This window comes from Microcaecilia unicolor, chromosome 6 (genome assembly GCF_901765095.1).
Source record: "Microcaecilia unicolor chromosome 6, aMicUni1.1, whole genome shotgun sequence".
In the NCBI taxonomy this organism is placed as follows: domain Eukaryota; kingdom Metazoa; phylum Chordata; class Amphibia; order Gymnophiona; family Siphonopidae; genus Microcaecilia; species Microcaecilia unicolor.
Window position 1 is genome coordinate 281,064,395 of NC_044036.1, and position 25,250 is coordinate 281,089,644.

Sequence of the window (25,250 nt, forward strand, 5' to 3'; positions counted from 1 at the left end):
CTCATCTCCCTCCCCCCCCCCCCCCCAACTCAAAAAAAGTGAAGATACATACCTGTAGCAGGTATTCTCCGAGGACAGCAGGCTGATTGTTCTCATGATTGGGTCAACGTCCGCAGCGGCCCAGGAAACTGGCAAAATTTTGCAAACAAAATAAAAATCTCTCTAGACCACTCCGGCGCGCGGGCAGAGCGCACCACGCATGCGCAAATGGCTTCCCACCCGCGGCACGAGCGTGACATCGTCGGTTTAATAAAAAAGCAACCAGAGAACTAGAACAGCTCCAAAGGGGAGGTGGGTGGGTTTGTGAGAACAATCAATCAGCCTGCTGTCCTCAGAGAATGCCTGCTACAGGTATGTATCTTCACTTTCTTCGAGGACAAGCAGGTTGATAATTCTCACAGTTCCCTTCTTTTGGCACTCTATGTAAAGAATAGCCAAAAAAAAAAAAAAAAGGCAAAATATGGGTACAAGGAAAAATGTTTTATTTTAAATCTGAGTTCTAAGAAATTTTGGCTGTCACACAAGTTCTCTCAATATTCTTCCACCCTTGCTCTAAGGCAAATACATTGTCAAGCAAACACAAAAGGCGGTACTTGGATGTCTTGAAAGACCCTGGGTAAGTAGACGGTCACAAAGGATCATACACTCCCACAGGAACTATTTCCATCCCCATGGGATTCCTGCACACCCTATTCCCATGCAGCTTACTAGACCACGACACAGCTGGGGAGGAAGCTGCAGTACAGCACACTGGTTGAAAATGCTGGTCCATACTTTGGAAAAAAGGCAAAAGAGCAGACATACAAGACATTAAAATATTTCCATGATGACCATATGAAGAAGGCGGGTTGTTTTCAATGAGGTGTCACAGAGAACTAAGAAAATACTTCTTCACAGACAATGATGGTAGATAGAAGAGCCACCCAGTGGCTGAATTTGAGAAAGCATTAGACATGTATAGAGGATCTCCAAGGGAGCAGAATGGATTGTACTCAGAAGTTAATTTAGACATGTGACTGAACAACAGGTCAGATGGTCTTTAGCTGCTGCCATTGTCTATTTTTAATTTATGTGAATACTTTCAGTTAAAATATGCACATACTTCTGAAAATTCAAAAGTACACAATGAGGGGCATAAAAGAAACGGGGACGACCATCTCTAAGGGCATCCCAGCGAAGGGGCGGGGAAATCCGTATTATCGAAACAAGATGGGTGTCCATCTTTCGTTTCAATAATACGGTCGGGGACACCCAAATCTCAACATTTAGGTCAACCTTAGAGATGGTCAGCCCCGGTTTTCGGCCACAATGGAAACAGAGGATGTCCATCTCAAAAATGACCAAATCCAAGGCATTTGGTCGTTGGAGGAGCCAGCATTCGTAGTGCACTGGTCCCCCTCACATGCCAGGACACCAACCGGGCACCCTAGGGGGCACTGAAGTGGACTTCACAAATTGCTCCCAGGTGCATAGCTCCCTTACCTTCGGTGCTGAGCCCCCCAAACCTCCCCCAAAACCCACTCCCCACAACTGTACACCACTACCATAGTCCGAAGGGGTGAAGGGGGGCACAGTGGGTTTCGGGTCGGTTTTGAAGGACTCACACATTTAAGCACAAGTGTAACAGGTGGGGGGGGATGGGCCTGGGTCTGCCTGCCTGAAGTGAACTGCACTCACTAAAACTGCTCCAGGGACCTGCCTACTGCCTACATTTTTTAGGGTGGGAGGGGGTTGGTGACCACTGGAGGAGTAAGGGGAGGTCATCTGGTCAGTTTGGGCAACATTTTGAGGCTTGGTCATGAAAAACAAATGTACCAAGTCGAGCAAATGCTCGTCAGGAACGCCCTTCTTTTTTCCATTATCGGTCGAGGATGCCCATCTCTTAAGCACGCCCCAGTCCTGCCTTTGCTACGCCTCCGACACGCCCCCATGAACTTTGGTCGTCCCCGCAACGGACTGCAATTGAGGGCACCCAAAATCGGCTTTCGATTATGCCGATTTGGGCGACCCTGAGAGAAGAACGCCCATCTTCCGATTTGTGTCGGAAGATGGGCGCCCTTCTCTTTCGAAAATGCCCCTGAATGTATTTCTAAACTCCAACTCTAGAACACCTGCCCCTACAGCCAGTAGAAGTAGGTGCAGAATGAGCTACTCTACTAAAGGGTAGGCAGTTTTATAAAGGTCATTTCCTAGGGTAATATAATGTACTCCATCTTTACCAGTTGACTATATTAAAAAAAATCATTAGTATGGGATGGCATCATACTGCTGCATCAACTTATTGCCTACCTATTAGGAACCGCAGGTTTGATTTTCTGAGAAGCACTTTGCCCATGAATATTAGTAATTTGTAAACACAATGTAACCCTAACCACACCAGTACTATTTCACAGCTACCTAGACAAAAGTAACCCTTCAAAATTACATTTTTTTGAAAGGGAAAAAAATCAATTTTTAAAGCAATACATAAAACTAGGGTTCTCAAGTGGGAAACCACTAAACAGATTCTTTGCCATCTACTACATCAATCTTATTTATAGAACTGTACAGGCCACCTTTTACCTAATACAAAATGGCATACAAATTACAAAAATACAAAACAAAGTGATATAGAACATTATAGGCTACGGTGAAGCAAAACTTTCCTAATCCGGCCCTGTGAATTTGTCTTAGACATCATTGTTGATCTTGGCAATTATTTAATTGCATGCAATTAAGCTCCTATTAACGGTAAGAGCAACAGGTTTAGTTACGTTGACAACTGCACTGTAGTCATGTGCTTTGTGTTTGCTGACAATGTATTTGGCCTTAGAGCAAGGGTGGAAGAATATTGAGAGAACTTGTGTGACAGCCAAAATTTCTTAGAACTCAAATTTAAAATAAAATATTTTTCCTTGTAACCATATTTTGCTTTTTTTTTTTTTGGCTATTCTTTACAGAGAGTGCCAAAAGAAGGTAATTGGGATCAATGAAAACCAATCTGTATCCTATTTCTACTTATCTGCATAACTCAACACAGAGGTAAATTTTATAGCGGGGCATCTATTTTATAACGGCAACATAGGAGACTAGCAGGCTCATTTTCGAAAGGGCGTCCAAAAAGCGACACAAAAGGTACATGGGCGCCCCCGTGAAAGAAAGTCACCCAAATCCAAAAATCGAAACAAGACCATAAGGGCGTCCTCAGCGCGAGGACGCCCATCTATGGTCGTCCCCTCAGGGGGCGTGTTATGGGCGGTGTTACAAGATGGGCGCCCCCAGCGTATAACGGCTAGCGAAATGGTTTCGCATGGGTCGGAACATGGGCGTCCTTAGTTAGACCTGAAATAAAAGTGATCAGGGTAAGGGGGAAGTCTTTAGACCCATTAGCGATTTAGTGCAGTTGGAGAGTGGCGAGAGCATTGTTGGGAGAGAAAGCTGAGAGTTTGTTGAGTACCTGTTACCTTTGTCTGTGTGCCGTAGTCAGAACGTTTTCACCCTCACCTGCCTCATTTATGTTTTACCTTTTCAGCTTTCCCTACCCCTTCTAGCCCCCAAACCCAGACACCACTACTCCTTCCTCTATCGCCCCCATCCCCTCTCCCTATCCCTCTCCATTCACTGTCCCAAAGTTCATAATTCATTCCTTTACCTGTTTGTAGTCTCTGTTTGTCTCTTTGTCCTGTGTACTGCTGCAGTGTGTTTGTGAAGACTGTGGTTTGCTGCTTGGAAAGTGAGTGGCTAGAGGGTGTGGCAGGAGAGTTTGTAGTGGGTCAGAGAGTGCTTGCAGTGTGGCTCTGCTGTGTGTGACCGCATTGTTTGTCGGTGGTGGGAGAGTGAGTGTCAGCTTCTGTTTGTTGCTGCTGTGTTTCACCAAGTTGGTAGGGAGAGGTGAGCACTGGTGGCACTGCATTGCATCTGTAGTGTGGGGAAATGGAGGCACTAAATGCACATGTGGCTTACATGTTGGAGGAAGCGGGGAGGCACCGGAGGTACTCACGCCCCAGTTTTCAGGCCCCATAGCAGTTTCCTAGACCTCACTGACCTGCAGTGTCTCACTAGGTACCGCTCTGATAGGGCTGCCATTCAGCACCTTTGTGACCAGCTCAAACTCCTCCTGCAGCCCAAGACCTGTAGGAACAACCCCATCCCTGTGCACCTAAAGATCACTGCTTATCTTTTCTGGCCACTGGGAGTTTCCAGTCTGTCCTATCTGTGAACACGGGTCTCACCCAGACTTCCATTTCTAACTGCCTCACCCAGTTCCTTGATGCCTTCCTTACCCACACCTCTGAGTAGATCACATTCCCCACCACCCCCCAGGCCCTGCAGAACAACATGGCTGACTTCTACGCCGTAGCTCGCTTCCCCTCGGTCATAGGCACCATTGACTGCACACATGTCGCACTCAGACCCCCACCCCCAGGCACGAGAGGCCACTTAAAGGAACAGGAAAGCACTCCATTCACTGAATATGCAAGTTGTGTGTGACGCCCAGGGGGAGATTCTAGATGTGTGTGCCCGATATCCAGGTTCCACCCATGGTGTCTATATATTGCAGCACTCGGGAATCTTCCGCAGGTTTGAGCGAGGGGAGATCACTGGCTGATGGCTCCTAGGTAAGTGCCGCATGGATCTGCTCAAACTATACCTCCTCCACCGGGCAACCCTCAGCACTGTCTCCCTCCAGCTCACTCCACAACCCACTATTCCCCCCCCCCCCCCCCAACCTCAACAAGGTACCCGCTCCAAACAATACACACTCATCTTTCTCATCCTGCTTCTCCCCAACGGTGACAGAGGCTACCCACAGCGGAGTTGGCTCATGACCCCCATAGTGTACCCACAAACAGGGTCAGAGGAGAACTACAACAGAAGACATCGGACCACCCGTAGCATCATCGAGCACATCTTCGGACAACTTAATAGGTTCCGATGTCTGGACCATTCTGGAGGGGAGCTCATGTACAGCCCCCAAAAGGTGGCAACGATATTCCTGACCTGCTGCATGCTACATAATTTGGCAATGCGCAGAGGACAGGCCCTCCCAGAAGAGCCACAGCCACCACAGCAGCAGGCCCCAGATGAACAGGATGAGGAGCCCCCTCCACCTCCTGCTCACAGAGCAGAGTGCACACCAGCTAGGGGTCAGAGCCAGGCAAAGACTGACAAGAGACAAGTTTTGTGTGAGAGTAAGTTGACATTTATTTCTATCACATAGTATTTACACACCACCACCACCACCATCACCCGCTCTGTACATATTCCCCTCCCTCCAACCCTCACCTCCCACCCCCCAGCATGTCCCATCACTTTCCCCGCCCCTCCCCTGGCCCCGTCCTACCGTGTTCCTTTGCAGCTGCTGCTGCAGGGGAACTCTGTTGAGAGTCCTCTGATGAGCTCCCACTCTCCTCCTCTGTGTCCACAAGGCAGCCTGCTGCCTCAGCTGCCCTGTAGAAGTCCGGCCACCTTGCGCTCTGTGGCTTGCCCTGCAACCTGGGCACAGGACCCAGAAGGGGAGCTGGCGTGGTGGCTGCTGGACCAGTGGCTGGGGAGGCTGAAGATCTCAAGCTCCTCTTCATAGCGGGTGGTTGCTGTGCAGTGGTGAAAGTGTAGACGCCAGTTGTTGCTGCATCAGGGCTGTACTAGGTGCTTTTAGGTCACGGCGTAGGCCCTCGATCGATGCTGTGCTCCAGCCGTTGGAGCTGCTGTACCACTTCACGTTGGGCCTGTACCACTTCCCATTGCACCTGGAGTGCTTCCCGTTGCAGCTCCAATTTCTGGCGCCGGTAGTCTTTTATGTGCACATTCTGGCCCAGCAATTGTGTGGTGAGACGCAGTAGCTGCCTCCTCTGGCTGGATGGCCTCTGCTGAGGAGGTGCCCCTCCTCTTCTGCATCTTCTTCTTCTTCAGTGCCACCATCGGCAAAGGCTGCAGGTGGTGGGGAGACAGCCTCTGCTGCAGGTGGTGGAGGGAGAGCCGGAGCTGCTGCTGCTGGGTCCTGTGTGGTTTCTTGTGCAGGTCCACTAGTTTGCTGTTCTGTGTGCTGGAGCTGGTGGCCACTAGGGCCAGCTTCTTCCTCTAATTGGCTGTCATCACCTGCATAGCAAAAGGGGAGGAAGTGTGTTGGTCAAAATAACCCACTTTTGTTTTTCAGCATTCATATACATAGCCCCACATGCAAAGACCCAGCAAAGAGATGGTGAGGAATGGGATTGGCAGGTAAGCCACAAATATCATTGTACATGGTACAGAGCTGGAGACGAGGAGCGCAGTGTACTACAGAGACTGATGTGGAAGAGAGCCACACAGGCAGGTGGGTAGACATAGAAATGTGGAAGGAGTAGCAGAGGACACAGTGGCTACAGCACAGAGGTGTGGAAAGGAGATATGCAGAGTTTGGTGATGGGGGAAAAGAGGAGGGAGTGGGGAAGGCCCCCAAAGCTGTGAAACAGTGGAAACCTACACACACATTGCTGGAAACCCTCCCCCCACTCCCCTCCCCCCAGCTACTCCTTGTGTCATGGTCTGTAATGAATAGTGATTTGTATTGCATTTGGTGTTCTCACCCCTTCCCCTACTGAGGAGCACCACACTGTCCCCCACTTGTGTTAAACAGAGTGTAGTGCAGCACAACACAACAGATACCCCAGCTTCCTAATGGTGAACCTACCTGAGCCCTCAGTCTGTACTGATGTGTCAAGGGACCCAATGCCATGGATCCCCTTCTGGGGCAAGAGCCCATGAATGATTTGCTCAATGGGGGTCAAGTTAGCAGTGTCATCTGCTGGGGGGGTTGGCACCAGCCTTCCTCCCAACATCACGTCTCAGCCGGCACCACTTCCGTTTGCAGTCTTCCACATCCCTGCTACAGTGGAAGACCACGTTGAGCCAGTCACTTACCGCCTCCCATTCTCTCTGCTTCGTTGTAGCAGCCAGCCTCTGGCCCGTGGGAGCAAAGAGATGTGTGCGCCTCCTCTGGATTTCCTGAACCAGCAGCTCAAATTCAGGGTCGCTGAAATTACCCTTGCGGGTGGATGGCAGCTTTGGTGCCATTGTACCAATGCGATGCAAAGAATCGAAAATACAGAGAAGGGCGCTTAAATACTCTCTCAGGGACGCCCATGTAAGAACACGATGGGCGTCCTCATTTAGATTATGGCTGGGGAACTATGGGCGTCCCCAGCTGCTCTTGTGTTTTGGGCATCCTCATTTCGATTATGGCTGATAATGATAAACTTCCCCAGCTGCTATTGTCGTTTGGAAGCTTGCATTTCCTTTATTGGCGCCTCTTTGAAACGGCTTTCTCTGTGATTGCACTTTAGAGGTTTTTCTTTAGATTATGGAGTGGTATTTCAAAGCGTTTTACTTTCAGTTATAGTAAACCTTGTTTTTGCCACTTTTTGTACACCTGTTTGTATTTGGGGGAGGGGGGACTTATTTGCCAATTCTTGAAAGATAACTGGTGTGTGGGCTTTGTACCTATCCTTTCCTAAAGATTTAAGGCTAGTTGGTAGCTTAGCATATACTCTCCATTCTCTACCCTCCAGGAGCTGCTTGCTGTGTGCGATATGCTCCCTCACTGCCCCCCATTCTCTCTCTCCTTTGTTGAAGCAGGCAGCCTCTGGTCCCTTGGAGCCAACAGATTCTTGCACCACAAGTTCAAGGTAAGCTCACACCTCTTCCCTTTCTGCTATGTAGGTGCTAAACAAACACTTCTTGCATCTTGCAGGACAGCTGGTCAAGAGGATTGCAAGAGACAGCAGTGGACTTAATACACTGCACTCTGAGAGCCATGATTGTTTCTACCCAATTCATTGTACAGATGTCTTGTTCTCTATTGGACACACTCAGTTGTGGCTGCCTGTGGGGTGGGGGAGGGGAAGAGGCCCTGAGAATGGATGTGTGCCATCCCTCATGGTCAAGGGCTCCCCATTCTCTGTTTGTTCTCTGCATTCAAATCTTACCTCTATTTTAACCAGGTTCACGGGTATCCACAGCTGATAGTTTTTCTCCCGCTTTGCACCTCATGTGTCTCCCCACTAGGTTCGATCCTTCTTTATGTGGTGAACCCCAGCCCCCTTTTATGAAGTGCCCACCCATTCTCAAGGTTGCTGGGGGGGTGGGAAGCATATATGCACTGAATGTCTTTTCCACATTATTCAACACAGTCCTACAATCCTCCACAGTTATGGAACAACAACATTTCTAAATTCTATCCTGCAAACTATTTCCAAGGTGGCCACAAGTGCGTGCCTACCACGGCCTTGAGCCCTTAAGTCATGGTGAGGGAGAGGGGTTCTGGTTACAGTTCCTGTTCTAAATTACCTGCAGGTGGCTATAGCTCGGTGCCTATATAATTGCTCTAGCCTGTGCCCTTCTGTACCTGATGTATTATATTGCAATTGTGATGAAGTAAACATCCATCTAATGCTTTTACCGTTGTTTTCCCTTTTCTCCTCAGCACTATATACCATTGCTGATACATTCAATGTGAAAAGATGACCCAGCTGTTTGTAGCTCATTCCTGGCCCTCACCAATGTGGTTTAGTTGTGGGTAAGGGTGTCTGGTGATCAGACAGCAAACATCGTCTATGCGCTACTTGGCAGATCACTAGTGGTAGACAACATATCTATTATTTACACAACTCTGTGCTGTGGGGCTCTATGGTAAGGGAGGGAGAGGCTGGATGGGCATTTCTGTTCCTCAACAGAAATGCCCACCCAGCCTCCCCCCTTACCATACAGCCATGCAGTTTGGAAGGAACAGGTGGCCTTCTGTATAGCCCACTTATCACACATATGTACCAAAGTTTCTCTGTCACAGTTCACCTGTCATGCAACCCAGATTGCTGACTCCTCTCACATCAACCCCAGCATTTGATAATACCACATATGCAGTGCACAAAGTACACACATAGACCCTGGTCAGTGCCAAAAGTGTAAAATTGTATTTAAACTATATACAAAAACAAACTATTTACAATTCCCCACCCCCATCATTCTCCACTCTCCTGTCCCTCCCATTGCCATTGCAGCAGCTCTATCACCAGCAGCATGAGCCAACTACAAGTCTGCTGGCGGTCCTCGACAGAGTGCCGCAGTGCTGCCACCTCCTACAACAACCAGTTGCTGCAGGAGTTGCAGTACTGCAGCACTGTTGTCCAGAGCTGGTGGTGTTGGTGGAGCTCGTGATGTTGGTGGGGGTGGTGGGTGCTGCTCCTCCTCCAGAGGAGGCATATCTGCCTATTGGTCCGCCTCTGCCTCCTCCTCCTGTGCCACCGCCTTGTGTACGTAAAAGGATTGTCTTTGAGATCATCAGCACATCCAACATGGCTTGCATAGTGCAGGAGCTGGCTGGCCTGAGGAGGGGGATGGGTAATGGTGTGTTGAGCCCTGGGCGTGCGAGGTGCATGAGATGACATGACAGGGAACCCTGGAAGCACAGAGTACACAGGATATGTTGGCAGACCACAGTCATTGGTCAGCAGCATATTTGCATTATGATTTGCGACTATGATTGGCTGACCAGTTTTTTTGTTTGTTTTTTTTTTTTGGGGGGGGGTTCTTTTGTTTTGTTTTTTAGGGGGGGGGGGCAAGCACATAACTTTAATATGAGGCAATGACATCCACTAAAAGTAGGACCTCAGGCAGGAATACCATGAAACTGTATCCACCCCAGAAAGGGGGATACAGAAGTGAGGCATGTCATCTCATTCATCGCAGAGGTTAGTTGGAAGTTGCAGCCACACTCATGGGAGGGTAGCTGCAACCTCAGGCCTTGATCTGGGACAGAGGTGCTATGACTTACTAGTTGCCTATTAGCCACATGGAAACTGATATTGTACACAACATTTGCATTATTAAATACATTTACAACTGAGTACAGGTGCCCTGTTTATAATACTTACGTCGAGCCCTGAGGTGCCGTCTCACTGCCCTTATCATATGGGGGAAGGGAAAGGGAATGGGACTTGATATACCGCCTTTCTGTGGTTTTTGTAACTACATTCAAAGCGGTTTACATAGTATATACAGGTCCTTATTTGTACCTGGGGTAATGGACGGTTAAGTGACTTGCCCAGAGTCACAAGGAGCTGCAGTGGGAATCGAACCCAGTTCCCCAGGATCAGAGTCCGCTGCACTAACCACTAGGCTACTCCTCCCGCTTGATTTGGCGGAACCTCCGCTGGAGGGAATTGAGGTCCCTCCGAATGCCAAATCTTCTGCAAGATATAAGTTTGTATACCAGGGGATGGACCTTCTTCCCTTCAGCACACAAATTCATTTGGAAATCAAATAGGAGAGGCACACAACACTGATGGGGGAGGGGGGACATTACATTGGTACAGGTGATGTCATTGAGGTGGACATGAGGACAGAGAGTACCGTTTGTGTGCAGTATTGTAGGGATGTGGGAATGGTTTTTCTTTGTAGTACATAGATTAATGAATGTGCATGTGGACATATCACCGATTACCCTTGAATGCAGACTACAGTTAGTGCTTACATTGCTGAGGGAGCTCTTATATGTGTAGCTAAAGGAGGGGGCCCTGATAGCCCAGGAGGAGGGGGGGGGGGAAGCAAACACTTACCTTTCCAATTTGTCTCTTATTTGACACCAGGCATGAATCGAGACAGTCCTGGGGGGCAGGTGGTGGTGCCTAAAAAGAATGCGCCGGTGCTTCACGCAAAGGTGCACTAGGCACAAATGAAATTTGGCTCACGCCTCAGAGCCATGTTTCTCAGTGAATAACCGTTGGAAAAATGGATGCCCATGCATGATGGACGTCCTTACATGCACAGTTACATATATGGACGACCATCCCATATATGGACGGGTCAGAACTAGGTCAGCCGAAGGACGCCCCTAGGCGGGCCTAGTAAGATGTACGTCCTTCAGCAGTGCTGCAAGAAACATGTCTTTGTTATTGTATTTTGCACATTAATACTCTTTATATTTCCCGTACCTGGATGTCTGCAACTACATGCACTACTACTACTACTACTATTTAGCATTTCTATAGCGCTACAAGGCATACGCAGCGCTGCACAAACATAGAAGAAAGACAGTCCCTGCTCAAAGAGCTTACAATCTAATAGACAAAAAATAAATAAAGTAAGCAAATCAAATCAATTAATGTGATCGGGAAGGAAGAGAGGAGGGTAGGTGGAGGCGAGTGGTTACAAGTGGTTATGAGTCAAAAGCAATGTTAAAGAGGTGGGCTTTCAGTCTAGATTTAAAGGTGGCCAAGGATGGGGCAAGACGTAGGGGCTCAGGAAGTTTATTCCAGGCGTAGGGTGCAGCGAGACAGAAGGCGCGAAGTCTGGAGTTGGCAGTAGTGGAGAAGGGAACAGATAAGAAGGATTTATCCATGGAGCAGAGTGCACGGGAAGGGGTGTAGGGAAGGACGAGTGTGGAGAGATACTGGGGAGCAGCAGAGTGAATACATTTATAGGTTAGTAGAAGAAGTTTGAACAGGATGCGAAAACGGATAGGGAGCCAGTGAAGGGTCTTGAGGAGAGGGGTAGTATGAGTAAAGCGACCCTGGCGGAAGATGAGACGGGCAGCAGAGTTTTGAACCGACTGGAGAGGGGAGAGGTGACTAAGTGGGAGGCCAGCAAGAAGCAGATTGCAGTAGTCTAAACGAGAGGTGACAAGGGTGTGGATGAGGGTTTTGGTAGAGTGCTCGGAAAGAAAGGGGCGGATTTTACGGATGTTGTAAAGAAAGAAACGACAGGTCTTGGCGGTCTGCTGGATATGAGCAGAGAAGGAGAGAGAAGAGTCAAAGATGACCCCAAGGTTTCGAGCTGAGGAGACAGGGAGAATGAGAGAGCCATCAACAGAAATAGAAAACGGGGGGAGCGGGGAGGTGGGTTTGGGGGGGAAAATGAGAAGCTCGGTTTTGGTCATATTTAATTTCAGGTGGCGTTGAGACATCCAGGCAGCAATGTCAGACAAGCACACTGAAACTTTGGTTTGGATGCAAGGTGAGATATCAGGGGTAGAAAGGTAGATTTGGGAGTCATCAGCATAGAGGTGGTAGGAAAAGCCATGGGATGAGATTAATGAACCAAGGGAAGAAGTGTAGATAGAAAAGAGGAGGGGACCAAGAACAGAACCCTGAGGTATGCCGACAGGCAGAGGGATAGAGGTAGAAGAGGATCCACCAGAGTGAACACTAAAGGTGCGGAGGGAGAGGTAGGAAGAGAACCAGGAAAGGACAGAGTCCTGGAATCCAAGTGAGGACAGGGTATCGAGAAGTATGCTGTGATCGACAGTGTCAAAAGCAGCGGAAAGATCAAGAAGAATGAGGATGGAATATTGACCTCTGGATTTAGCCAGTAATAGGTCATTGGAGACTTTAGTAAGCGCAGTTTCGGTTGAGTGGAGAGGGCAAAAACCAGATTGTAGTGGGTCAAGAATAGCATGTGAGGAGAGAAAAATCAAGGCAGCGGCGGTGAACAGCACGCTCAAGTAATTTGGAGAGAAAAGGAAGGAGGGAGATGGGTCGGTAATTAGAGGGACAAGTAGGGTCAAGTGAAGGCTTCTTAAGGAGAGGTGTGACCACAGCATGTTTAAAGGCAGCAGGGACAGTCGCAGTAGAAAGTGAGAGGTTGAGAATGTGACAGATAAAAGGAATAAGAGTAGGAGAGATGGCATTAAGAAGGTGGGTGGGAATGGGATCAGAGGAACAGGTGGTACATTTTGAGGAAGAAAGGAGAAGTGTAGTTTCCTCAATAGTAACTTCAGGAAAGGAGGAAAGGGAATGAGGGGAAGGAGAGAGAGGGGAACGGACTAGTGGAGGGAGAGCTGGTGAGGTAGAGAAAGCAAGGTTTATCTTTTGAACCTTGTTGTGAAAGAATTCAGCAAGGGTCTGAGGAGATAATGAGGGGGGAGTTGGAGGAGGGGGCACCTTGAGGAGAGAGTTCAATGTGGTGAAGAGAAGTCGAGGATTAGAGCCAAGAGAGTTGGTCAGTTGGATATAATAATCCTGTTTGGCACGTAAAAGAGCAGATTGGAAGGAGGCCAGCATGAACTTAAAGTGTAAGAAATCAGCAAGGGCCCGAGATTTCCGCCAGAGGAGTTCGGCGGAGCGGGTACAGGAACGTAGGTAGCGGATATTAGAAGTCAGCCAAGGTTGGGGTTTTGTACGCCTTACAGGGCGGGTCATCAAATGTGCAAGAGTGTCTAAGGCAGAGGATAGAGTATGCACTGTACTTGCGGACAACCAGATACATCAGAAAAATCCATAGTAATAAGGACGTCTTTCTCGTAAAGCTGCCGAAGGATTATATGACAAATGTTGGCAAGAGTGAATGTTGGGGGCGTCCTTTGGTGATTCTGGAAGATGGGCGTCCTTTTTTGCTATATTTTGGGCATGTCGCATTGCGATAATGTAATGTCTAAGGACATCCATACTATTTTTCGATACCTACCTGATTTTGGCCAAGTTCACGAAGGCGTCCTAATTCATACTTGTACCTTTCGAAAATACCCCTCTATGTGACATGCCATCATTTTCTATGTTTCCATTTAATAAAGACTCATCTGCACTAACTCCTAAGCTTTACAATCCCTCTCTCTCCTTCAGAGATCCTCTGAGCTTGTCTCATGCTTTCTTGAGATGCTTTCAGATACTGTCCTCATCTTCACCACATCCACCACCATTTATATAAAAGAAACATTTCCTTTGAATACGCCCGAGTCTATCCTCTCTCATCCTGTGACCAACACTTCCTTTCAATTGAAAGAGACCCCTCTCCTGTGCATTTACATCATGGAGATATTTCAATGCCTCATATCTCCCCCTCACTCTTCGCTTTTCATTTATTTGTATGTTTTGTTTGGAACCTGCTTAGGATGTAAGCAGTCTATAAATCCACAGAACAAACATACATACATTTAGGGGGCATTTTACTTAGACGCGCTGGCGTTTTTAGCGCGCGTTAAAAATAGGCACGCGCTAAACGCTAAAGACATCTTTAGCGTTTAGCGCGACTACTTTTAATGTGCGCTAAAAACGCCAGCACGCCTTAATACAAGACCCACCTAAGATCTTTAAGAGGCCCTATTACTAAAGCTTAACATGCGCTAAGTGCCACGTGGCTCATAGATATAAAACAGGACACGCAGGACTTAGCGCTACTAAGCTTTAGTAAAAGGGCCCCTAAGTTTGTCCCCATTGCACAAGTCTCATGTAAAATTTACAACCTGCTGCAAAAAAGGTGTAAATATGTGCCTGTTCTCTATGCATGCATACATCTAGTTTATAAAATATGTAAAATAGAACTCCACCCAAGCTATACCCTCTGGGAACACCTACTCACGAGCTGCATAAAGGATGAACTCTCTTTTGGGCCTTTGCTTTTAATGCACATGTGGGTGAGAGCACTTTTATAACAGCCCTTCTCCACATGTAAAACATGCTTTATACAACTACCCCTACATATTTACATTATGCACTGGAAAAACATGCGCTAACCTTAGTTATATCGAAGTGGTAAGATGATATCCTTTCCACATGCCCATGCACGAGTCTTTTTCCTATGCTGCAAAACTCACTCAAACTGACTAGCAACAGAATACTACATATACGCATACACAAACACACTCACAAAGACATAACAGTGAATCTTAGATACTGAGAATCTCCAACTTTAAAAGCAAGGTTCATTTCTGTCATGGTATATGCAAAACTAAATACACAAATTAAGCACTCTCTTAAATATCACATGCACAAATTAAGCACTCTCAAATACAAACACTCTTCCTTCTTATACAAAACCACCCACAGCTCTCACCTGTTACACATATACCCCCACCCTTCTCAAATCTCACACACACAAATCAATTTAAAAAATGATTCAGTTTAAAAGGTCAGCTTTCAAAACTGTGTACTCAACTGACTGTACCTTTCAGATCCAGTTGCTCTATTTTTAAAAACTGTTGCCTTTTTGCTATTTTCCCTTCTCTTGTGCATCTCAGATTTGTTTCATTTACTCTTTCAACCCAACAGATATTGAGTGGAGAAGTAGCCTAATGGTAAGCGAAGTGAGCTGAGATTCTGTGAAACTGGGTTCGATTCTCAATGCAGCTCCTTGTGACTTAACCCTCCATTACCATAGGTATAAAAACACTTTAGGTTGTTAGCCCACTTGGGAAAGAGAAAGTACCTCCGTATAATGTGATTAGTAGTAGTAGTAATAGAAAATGGTTCAAGAATGAGGATCTGTCTAGGAGCAAAATAATTCTGAAAATTTAAGAGTGGGATTAAGTTTGGCATAGAAAAAAAGACGCAGTGAACAGACTCACTGAATTTGAATATGGGTTCGATCAGACTAGGTGTTTTGGGGGAAAAAAAGTGCCTCCAAACATATACTATACATCTCTATTGGAAAGAAAGCTCTAGCACCTATAACAGAGAAAACTTAGATTACAGGGAAACATAGCACTCCCAGCCTCCACAAACCCTCCAAAAACTACACCTAGCCTCCCAAGTACCCCACTGATGCCAATCCATGCCAGAAAAGAAACCATATGAGCCTTGTTCTATGCTTTTCCCATTTATTGCTTTTGCATTCTATTTTGTCTTGCTTTAAGTGCATGTGCTCGTAAGGGGAGCTGCCACCTTTTTTGTTTTGCATATTTGTACTTTGTATTCACTTTTTTTTTTTTTGCTCATTTCCACTCCCCCCAGTCTCTCTGTGCTAGAGGGATGAGCCAATGCATAGAGCAGCACCTTCATGGACCACCCTTCCATCTCCTACCAAGCCAATAGTTGCTGTTCTTCACAGATAGGTAAATGGCAGATGTCAAGTTTTAGATTCTTGAGAATTTTCAATCCTTGCTTTAAAAAAATTTTATTTTATTAAAAAAAATTTTTCTACCTTAGGCCCTTGAAATAGAATTCAAAGCAAGATGTTTTGTTTTTCACAACATGTGACTATTTACCTTGAAGGAGGGATAGAGGTTAACACCAAAATCCCTGCAGGTCTCATAATTCCCTTCTTCAGCACAATCCAGTACTCCAATCCTAATGATGGCTTGCCAACCTGCAAAATGAAAAACAAAAAGCAGAACATAATAGTCATTCATGGTCCAGAAGACAACTCAAGTTACAGGAGAGAAAAGAATTGAAAGATGCTACTAAACAACAAAAAGTTTTCATAATGAAGCACCAAGGGTGAGAGAAAAAAATGACATGTTACCCGATAATATTCTTTCCTTTAGCCACAGCAGAAATCCAGAGACTTGTAGATTATGACCATCTATCAGCAGGTGGAGATAGTACCAAACTGAACTCTGCCACATAGTATGGTATAGTCATTCATGGGCAGATGATCAGAAGCAGGCGCTAGAGGCTATTAGTGCTACACCAGAGCCTACATTTGCTACTGTCCCATGATCAGAGCCCCCGAGCGCATGGAACAACACGCTCGCGGGCTCTGAACGTAACTAGCATGCAAATACATGCTAAACAGGGCTCTTAGCACAAGTAACATGCAAATGCATGGTAAAACTATTCCTCCTCAATGATCAGCGAGCAATGCGCCAAACATTGGTGTGCTGTTTGCTGCAAACCCTACGCCAGCTCCAAGCTGGCGTTAGAGTTTGCAGGCCATTGGGGAGGAATGGTGAGACCTGTCCAGCATGCATTTGCATGTTAGCAGGCCCACCCATTCCTGTCCCCCCCTGCAGGAGCAGGAATTCTAACCCCCCCCCCCCCCTCCAGTGCCACAGGGGTTGGAGGTCTGGTGGACCTCCAGTCCCCCCCAACCCAAGTTCAGGGGGAGGCTGGAGATCTGGTGGGTCTGCAGCTCCCCAAACCCCAGTGGGCCACAAATCAAATCCCCTTGACCTGGAGGTCTAGTGGCCCTCTTCCAGCAGCACCGCCTCAAAAATAGCAGCACCCAGCCCTGCCCAGTGACTTGTTCTTACTGGGCAGTGCCTACCTGCCTGCTGCCTACCATTCCAATTTTAAGCCTCTAATCCAGCTCTGCCGTTCTATCTATCGCTTAACACCTCAGTCACTACATATATACCCATAACACCTCAGTTACTACTTATGGCCCCTTTACACATTCTCTTCCTTGCCCTGTCCCTTCCTAATCTTTTTCCCCTCCCCCTACCGCTGTCTACCACTGGAACTCACTGCCCACCCATGTCCTCTCCCATCTTGATCACTACTGCAATACCCTACTCACCCCCCGTCCCTCACCACCTCACCATCTCTCCTGTCCCCCTCCTCCTTCCTAGCTCTCAACCTTCAACACTTCCTTCCTGCCATTAACCCATCCCCATTCCTCCTAAGCGCATCCCGTCTTCGTCGCCTTCGTCGCCCTACCTCCCCCACCCTCCTCCGCACTCTCTTGCTCCTCCTCCTGCTATCCGCAGGAGACATCAATCCCAATCCAGGTCCCCCACACCTGTCTTCGTCCTATCCATGCAAACGTTTCCGGGATGTCTCCAATCTCATATCTATTCCCCTCCTCCCCCCCCTCTTCCCTCCCCTTCTCATGTGCACTGTGGAATGCCCACTCGGTCTGCAACAAACTTCCCTTCACCCACGATCTCTTCATCTCTCATTCCCTTCACCTGCTTGCCCTAACTGAAACCTGGCTCTCCCCTGACGACTCTGCCTCAGTTGCGGCTCTATGCCATGGAGGCTCTCTCTTCTCCCATACTCCCCGCCTAGTTGGCCGTGGAGGAGGCGTCGGGTTACTACTCTCGCCCTCCTGTAGCTTCCAACCCCTCCTCCTACCACAGTCTCACTGCTTCTCATCCTTTGAAGTCCACTCCATCCGTCTATTCTACCCGTTGCCACTCAGAGTGGCAGTCATTTACCGCCCCCCTGATAAATCCCTCCCTTCCTTCCTCACCGACTTCGATGCCTGGCTTTCTGTTTTTCTTGAACCCTCATCTCCATCCCTCATTCTCGGAGACTTCAACATACACGTTGATGACCTGTCCAACTCTCACGCTTCTCAGTTCCTCACTCTAACATCCTCCTTCAACCTCCAGCTTTGTTCCACCACCCCTACTCACCGTGATGGCCATTGCCTTGACCTCGTCCTCTCCTCTTCCGGCTCACCCTCCAATTTCCACACCTCAGCTCTTCCTGTCTCTGATCATCACCTGATCACCTTCACACTTCTTCACCCTCCCCCTCAGCCCCGCCCAACATTAACCACTACTTCCAGGAATCTCCAGATTATTGACCCTCCCACCTTATCATCTAGTATTTCTAATCTCCTCCCCTCCATCATGTCCTCCGAGTCTGTTGACGAGGCTGTCTCCGCTTACAATGCCACTCTCTCCTCTGCTCTGGACACCCTTGCACCATCCACCTCCCGTCCCACAAGGCGTACTAATCCCCAGCCCTGGCTGACCCCTTGCATCCGTTACCTTCGCTCCTGCGCCCGATCTGCTGAACGCCTCTGGAGGAAATCTCGCACCCATTCAGATTTCCTTCACTACAAATTCATGCTATCCTCCTTCCAGTCCTCACTATTCCTTGCCAAACAGGACTATTACACCCAATTGACTAATTCTCTCAGCTCTAACCCTCGTCGTCTCTTCGCCACCCTTAACTCCCTCCTCAAAGTGCCCTCCGCTCCCACCCCCCCGTCACTCTCTCCTCAATCACTGGCTGACTACTTCCGCGACAAGGTGCAAAAGATCAACCTTGAGTTCACTACCAAGCCACCTCCTCCTCTTCACCCTTCAACCCTCTCCCTCAACCAACCAACCCAGACCTCCTTCTCCTCCTTTCCTGATATCTCCGAGGAGGAAACCGCCCGCCTTCTTTCCTCCTCAAAATGCGCCACTTGTTCCTCTGATCCCATCCCCACCAACTTACTTAACACCATCTCTCCTACTATCACCCCCTCCATCTGTCATATCCTCAACCTCTCTCTCTCCACTGCAACTGTCCCCGACACCTTCAAGCATGCTGTAGTCACGCCACTCCTCAAAAAACCATCACTAGACCCTACCTGTCCCTCCAACTACCGCCCCATCTCCCTCCTACCCTTCCTCTCCAAGACACTTGAGCGCGCAGTCCACAGCCGCTGCCTTGATTTTCTCTCCTCTCATGCCATCCTTGATCCGCTTCAATCCGGTTTTCGCCCTCTTCACTCGACAGAAACAGCACTTTCTAAAGTCTGTAATGACCTGTTCCTTGCCAAATCCAGAGGCCACTACTCTATCCTCATCCTCCTGGATCTATCCGCCGCTTTTGACACTGTCAATCATGACTTACTTCTTGCCACACTGTCCTCATTTGGGTTCCAGGGCTCTGTCCTCTCCTGGTTCTCCTCCTATCTCTCCCACCGCACCTTCAAAGTTCACTCTCATGGATCTTCCTCCACCCCCATCCCCTTATCTGTTGGTGTTCCCCAGGGATCGGTCCTTGGACCCCTTCTCTTCTCAATCTACACCTCTTCCCTGGGCTCCCTGATCTCATCTCATGGTTTCCAGTATCATCTCTATGCTGATGACACCCAACTGTATCTCTCCACACCAGACATCACCGCGGAGACCCAGGCAAAGGTATCGGCCTGCTTATCCGACATTGCTGCCTGGATGTCCAACCGCCACCTGAAACTGAACATGTCCAAGACCGAGCTTATCGTCTTTCCACCAAAACCCACTTCTCCTCTTCCTCCACTTTCTATCTCAGGTTGATAACACCCTCATCCTCCCCGTCTCATCTGCCCGCAACCTCGGAGTCATCTTTGACTCCTCTCTTTCCTTCTCTGCGCATATCCAGCAGATAGCCAAGACCTGTCGCTTCTTCCTCTTTAACATCAGCAAAATTCGCCCTTTCCTCTCTGAACACACCACCCGAACTCTCGTCCACGCTCTCATTACCTCTCGCCTGGACTACTGCAACTTACTCCTCACCGGCCTCCCACTTAGCCATCTATCCCCCCTTCAGTCTGTTCAGAACTCTGCTGCACGTCTCATATTCCGCCAGAACCGATATACTCATATCACCCCTCTCCTCAGGTCACTTCACTGGCTTCCGATCAGATACCGCATTCAATTCAAGCTTCTCCTTCTTACCTACAAATGCACTCAGTCTGCTGCCCCTCACTACCTCTCTACCCTCATCTCCCCTTACGTTCCCGCCCGTAACCTCCGTTCACAGGATAAATCCCTCCTCTCAGTACCCTTCTCCACCACCGCCAACTCCAGGCTCCGCTCATTCTGCCTCGCCTCACCCTATGCTTGGAACAACCTTCCTGAACCCTTACGCCAAGCCCCCTCCCTGCCCATCTTCAAGTCTTTGCTTAAAGCCCACCTCTTCAATGCTGCGTTCGGCACCTAACCCTTACCGTTCAGTGAATCCAGACTGCCCCAATTTGACTGCCCCTATCGGACCGACCGTTCACTTGTCTATTAGATTGTAAGCTCTTTGAGCAGGGACTGTCTCTCTTTGTTAAATTGTACAGCGCTGCGTAACCCTAGTAGCGCTCTAGAAATGTTAAGTAGTAGTAGTAGCTTCACATCACATAAGGTCTCACAGATCTCCATCCCCCCCGAACTTGTATTGGGGGGGGGGGAGGTGTTGGGGGATTGAAAGCCCACCGGACCTCCAGCCCCAGTGTTGCTGGCTTAGGGTGGGTGTACTAGGCCACCAGGGCCATGCTGTTTGGGGGTCTGGTGGTCTCATGGACCTGAAACCCGCTTTTGACAGCCCAGACCTGTCAAACAAATGTGGGAGGATTGTGCCTGAGCATGCTTCCTGCACTTTACCCTAAGATCAGAAATAATAGAACACACAAATTTTCATGCTATTATCTCTGATCATAGGGGCGGTAAAACCCCACACTAGTCCAGCTCTATTTTTAGAGCGGTTTGGAACAGCACAGGGTTTTCAATCATCTGGGTATCAATATTCTTCATGTCCAGCAGGCGATGAACGGTCTCTCACAAGCTCCTGGTTTCTCCTGCTTCTGTGGCTCCTGTTTCGGGTTCCTTGGTTCAGTTGAGCTTGGGGGTGTCTAGGCGAGTAGAGGTGTCCGACTTGGGTACACCTAGTGGTGTCAGGTCTCTCCTGTCACTTCCTCCCTTCTCCTCCTCACAGAACTATGTGTGTGTGGGGGGGGGGGGGGAGATAATGCTGGAAAAGAGCAAATGTGACATTCTGGAGGAGAGGGCGTGTCTCTGTGCTCCTGCAGCTGTCTGGATTTAGCCACCTGATCATAAGGCCTATGGGTGCTGGTAAGGCTGGCAAAACAGAGTATGAACTTTCACTCTTCCCCACTGTCAGGTTTGTGCTGTTCAGGTTAGTGACCTGCGGCAGTACACGCCTCCAATCTGAGCAGTCTGTATGTGGATTTTCTTGTGTTTTAGGGACAGTACCACTAGACCAGGGCAGGAGCAAATTTGGTGCACTTCTTTAAAATACCTATCTTCAGTCAGTGGCAGCCATTTTGGTCACAGGCTACAATAATGGATTGCTCTATTTCTCCTTTTTTCTTCTTTGCATGCTTCCGGGCCATTGTGGTGGAGATGGTGCCGGTTCCCTTGATTGGCGGAGGCTTTTTGTCTGCCTTTGTGGTTTCAGGTTTCTCACATGGTGAATTCCCGAACAGAAGCCTGGACCTTGCTGATCCCAGGTCACTCTCGGCTGTGCTTTCAGTCTGCAGTTCACTTCTCTTTGAGGCTTTGGCTATACTAATGTGGGCTGTCCTCTTTTCCTGGGGGGGGGGGGGGGGGGGGGGGGGGGGGGGCGGAGAACGTATTTCCTTCTTACCTCGAGCCAAGGAGTGTGTTTCCTTGCGGTTTCCTGGCCTGCCTTTTCCTGGCTGCATAGGCAGCCTTTTGCTTGTGCCAGCACTTGTAGGGGTGTTTGCTGCCCTCTGCTGCATTTACTCCAAGTGCTGGATTGCAAGGACCCTTGTCTTGGTAGCTGCGGCTCTATGCCACTTGGACTGCTTGCTTTTTTTTCCTTCCTGAGGCATGGTCATTTTTTCTCCTATCTGATGCAGGGGCAGCTGGTGGCCCATGTCCACGTGAGCATCTAGTGGTGTACTGCTACAGCAGCCGCCATCAGGGCACGTCGGTCATCCTGGCATGGCTTCCCTAAGGCGGTGATCCCATGCATGTTGGGAGCCTTATACTCATGGTTGGGACCTGTTTTTCAGTCCCTTGCAGCATTGTCAGCCTTCAGCTCCCAAATGCATTCAAGGACTGAATTCAGCATATGGCGGCATTTCCACTTCACAGTTCTCTGCACCTTTAGCCACCTTTGGGCCATTCCAACATGAGCAACTGCCCTTTACATTATTTAGCATTCGCACTATTTGGCCTTTGGGCTGCTGTAGCCTTGCGGCTTAGAGTAAGGGCTGGTCTCTCTCAAGAAAACAAAAAGACTAATTGGGTATATTGATGTTATTTCAGTTGCAATAGTTATGCGCTTAGTGCTCCAATCTAACGCACTGCCTCTTGCAAATTCTCATCTTATGTATGATGTCTGTAACTACATACAGACAAACCAAAAAATCAAATACTACATTCAAGAGGAGAGTAAAGCAGAGCAAAGAATGAAGCCTTCCTTCTCTGCATCTCAAGGACTTCACCATATCGCCCAATTGCTCTGGCAAATGATGGCCAGATCAAACATAGAAAATGACAACAGATAAAAATCACATGGTCTGGGCAGACTGCCCATCCCTACTATCCTTTCCTCTCTCAGAGATCATCTGTGCTTGTCCAATGCTTTCTTCAATTTAGATAGTTTCCCCCACCTCTGCAGGGAGGTCATTCCATGTAGGCACCAGCCTTCCATAAAAGTAATATTTCTTTGAATTACTTCTAAGTCTATCTCCTTCCACCTTCATCCTATGCCTCCTCATTTCAGTGTTTCCTTTCAGTTGAAAGACTAGCCTACTGTGCTTTTATGCCATAGAGATATTTAAATGGCAATCATATCTACACTCTCTTTTCTTCCAAAGTACATGTATTACGATCTTGAAGTCTGTCCCCATATACTTTATGATTGAAACTACTGATCATTTTAGTAAACGGCCCCTAAGCTGATTCCATTCTGTTTATATTTTTTGAAGGCATGGTCTCCAGAACTGTTCATATTACTCCAAACAAGGTCTAACTAGAAACTTATAAAGAGGCAATATCTATCACCTTCTTTTTCTTGCTGGCCATTCCTCTCCCTATGTACCCAAGTATCCTCCTGGATTTTGTTGTCTCATTTTCTACCTACTTAGCTAACTTAAGATCAGATATGATCATCTCTGAGAATCAACATACCTGGCATAGCAATGAGGTTCATTTCTGCCATGGTATTTGCAAAATTAATTAATTTTGAGGCATTATCCTGTGAGAAACTGGAAGACATCACCCAGAAAAATATCATATGAATTGTTTCTCTGGTTGACAAATTTTGAAAGTTGCTCTTATAAAAAGCAGAATATTTCAATGAAAGGTCTTCACCCAATTTGGAAAATGTGACCACCACTAATTACAGACATCAGTAAGATGAAGTATGACCTTGTACAACATAATGTGAAACCAAACCCCAAATTACTTGATAAAGACTATTTCAAAGTCAACAAAACTGAAAAAATATGATACTGCCTGTCCTAGAATCACAGATCAAATTTCTCTGGCTTCTGAAATTGCATTTGATCGCACAGGTACAGTTAATACACCCTCTCCCTCTGTCCCCTCCAGCCAACCGAAAAGGTTATATGACATGTTAATGAGCAACAAGAATATTCTCTGCTCTACTGGAACCGCATGAGATCACATCACTCACTGGTAGCCTGGTCAGACAGAGTTTGATTTAAAAAAAAAAAAAAAAAAAAAAAGGAAACAATGCATTGGCGGTGAGAATATTTAAATCAATTTAAAGCAGAATTCTTATTTCTATTACAAAAAAAAATCTTTAATTTGGAAACTCAGTTATCAGGACAGCAGAAGAAGGACTCAGGGTTTCTTAATCCAGGCCTCAGGACACACCTAGCTAGTCTGGTTTTCAAGATAGTCACCATGAATATGCATGAGATATTGGCAAACAATGGAGACAGTACATGTAAATTTCTCTCATGCATATTTCATTCTGGATATCTTGAAAACCAGACTAGCTTAGTTTGTCCACAGGACTGGGTTAAGAACCTCTGAACTATGAAATCTGAGAGCATAACAGACACACAGGTATTTTTACTTGTAAATTTACTATAATTCAATTACTGATCAAAACTGTCAGCCAAACAAAAGTCACATGCATTATTTTGAAAGCGTCCTCAATTTTGTAACGCAAGTCTTTTCTCTCCTGTCACTGAAGCAAGAAACTGTTTCCATGCTTCATTAAAAAGGATCAGATAGCCAAGAGACCCTGCAAAAATAAGTCAGAAGGCTGTCTTAGACTCACTAACCATGTAAGCCTTGAGAGATCAGTGAAAAAGACCTCAAAGTCTAAAGTCCGTTACAATACCTGATGTCACCCAGAGATTCACATCTGTGGACTCCACTATAACATAATCTTACAATTCACTTAACACTGCTTCCCGAACATCTGCTACAGAACTAGTCGTATGACATTTCATAAAATTATATCCTCTTCCAAATTAAATTAATTTTGCATATAAACTCCTAGTGTAGCAAGGGTGAAGCGGTGGTGGTGATTCGACAACCAGTCGCACAGCTGCCGGCTCTGCCGGTCCTCTGCCCCAGAACAGAAAGTTGATGTCAGAGGGGGCATGGGACCAGCAGAGAAGACAGCTCAGCACACCCACCTTACTTGGAAGGAGTGCTCCGCCCTGGGTGGCAACTATGGCAGGTACACCACTGTATATAAAAACTCATATGTATTTTATTGTTGTGCATTTATTGGAATGCACATTGCTTAGATCTCTAAATTAAGCAATTTATATATAAAAATAAGTAGGAACAGTATGCAAAAACCATGTTCATGATATTTTTTCTAATCTCTTTGCATGCACGTGTGTGTGTGTGTGGAGATGGGCCAGTTTGTATGGTGGTGGAATATTAGTACAATTGCAAGGACCAGTTTGCAGTCTGCTGGGCCAGGTGTGGGTTTGGGGGGGAGTAGAGAACAGGGAGAGGCAGTTTGAGAAGAGAATTCTTTAACCACTGTGTTTCACTATGTAAAAAGTTTCTATGCTACAGAAACCAGAACTCTTCCCATAGAAATGCATCGAGTCATTTTTTTTAGGGGGAGGGGAACCATGTCTTTTTACTGGGTTTTCCCATATGCCTAAATTTCATTTCATGGGGG

At 47.4% G+C, this 25,250-nt stretch overlaps 1 protein-coding gene across 1 annotated transcript in view; it reads right to left on the minus strand.

The window, feature by feature from the left end:
- The window catches only part of QSOX2 (quiescin sulfhydryl oxidase 2), a 188,063-nt gene that overhangs the window by 148,780 nt on the left and 14,033 nt on the right, over positions 1-25,250 (minus strand). The window contains exon 2 of the mRNA XM_030207617.1: positions 15,935-16,035. Within this exon, the coding sequence (XP_030063477.1) occupies positions 15,935-16,035 (101 nt within the window). The remainder of the gene's footprint in view (positions 1-15,934; positions 16,036-25,250) is intronic.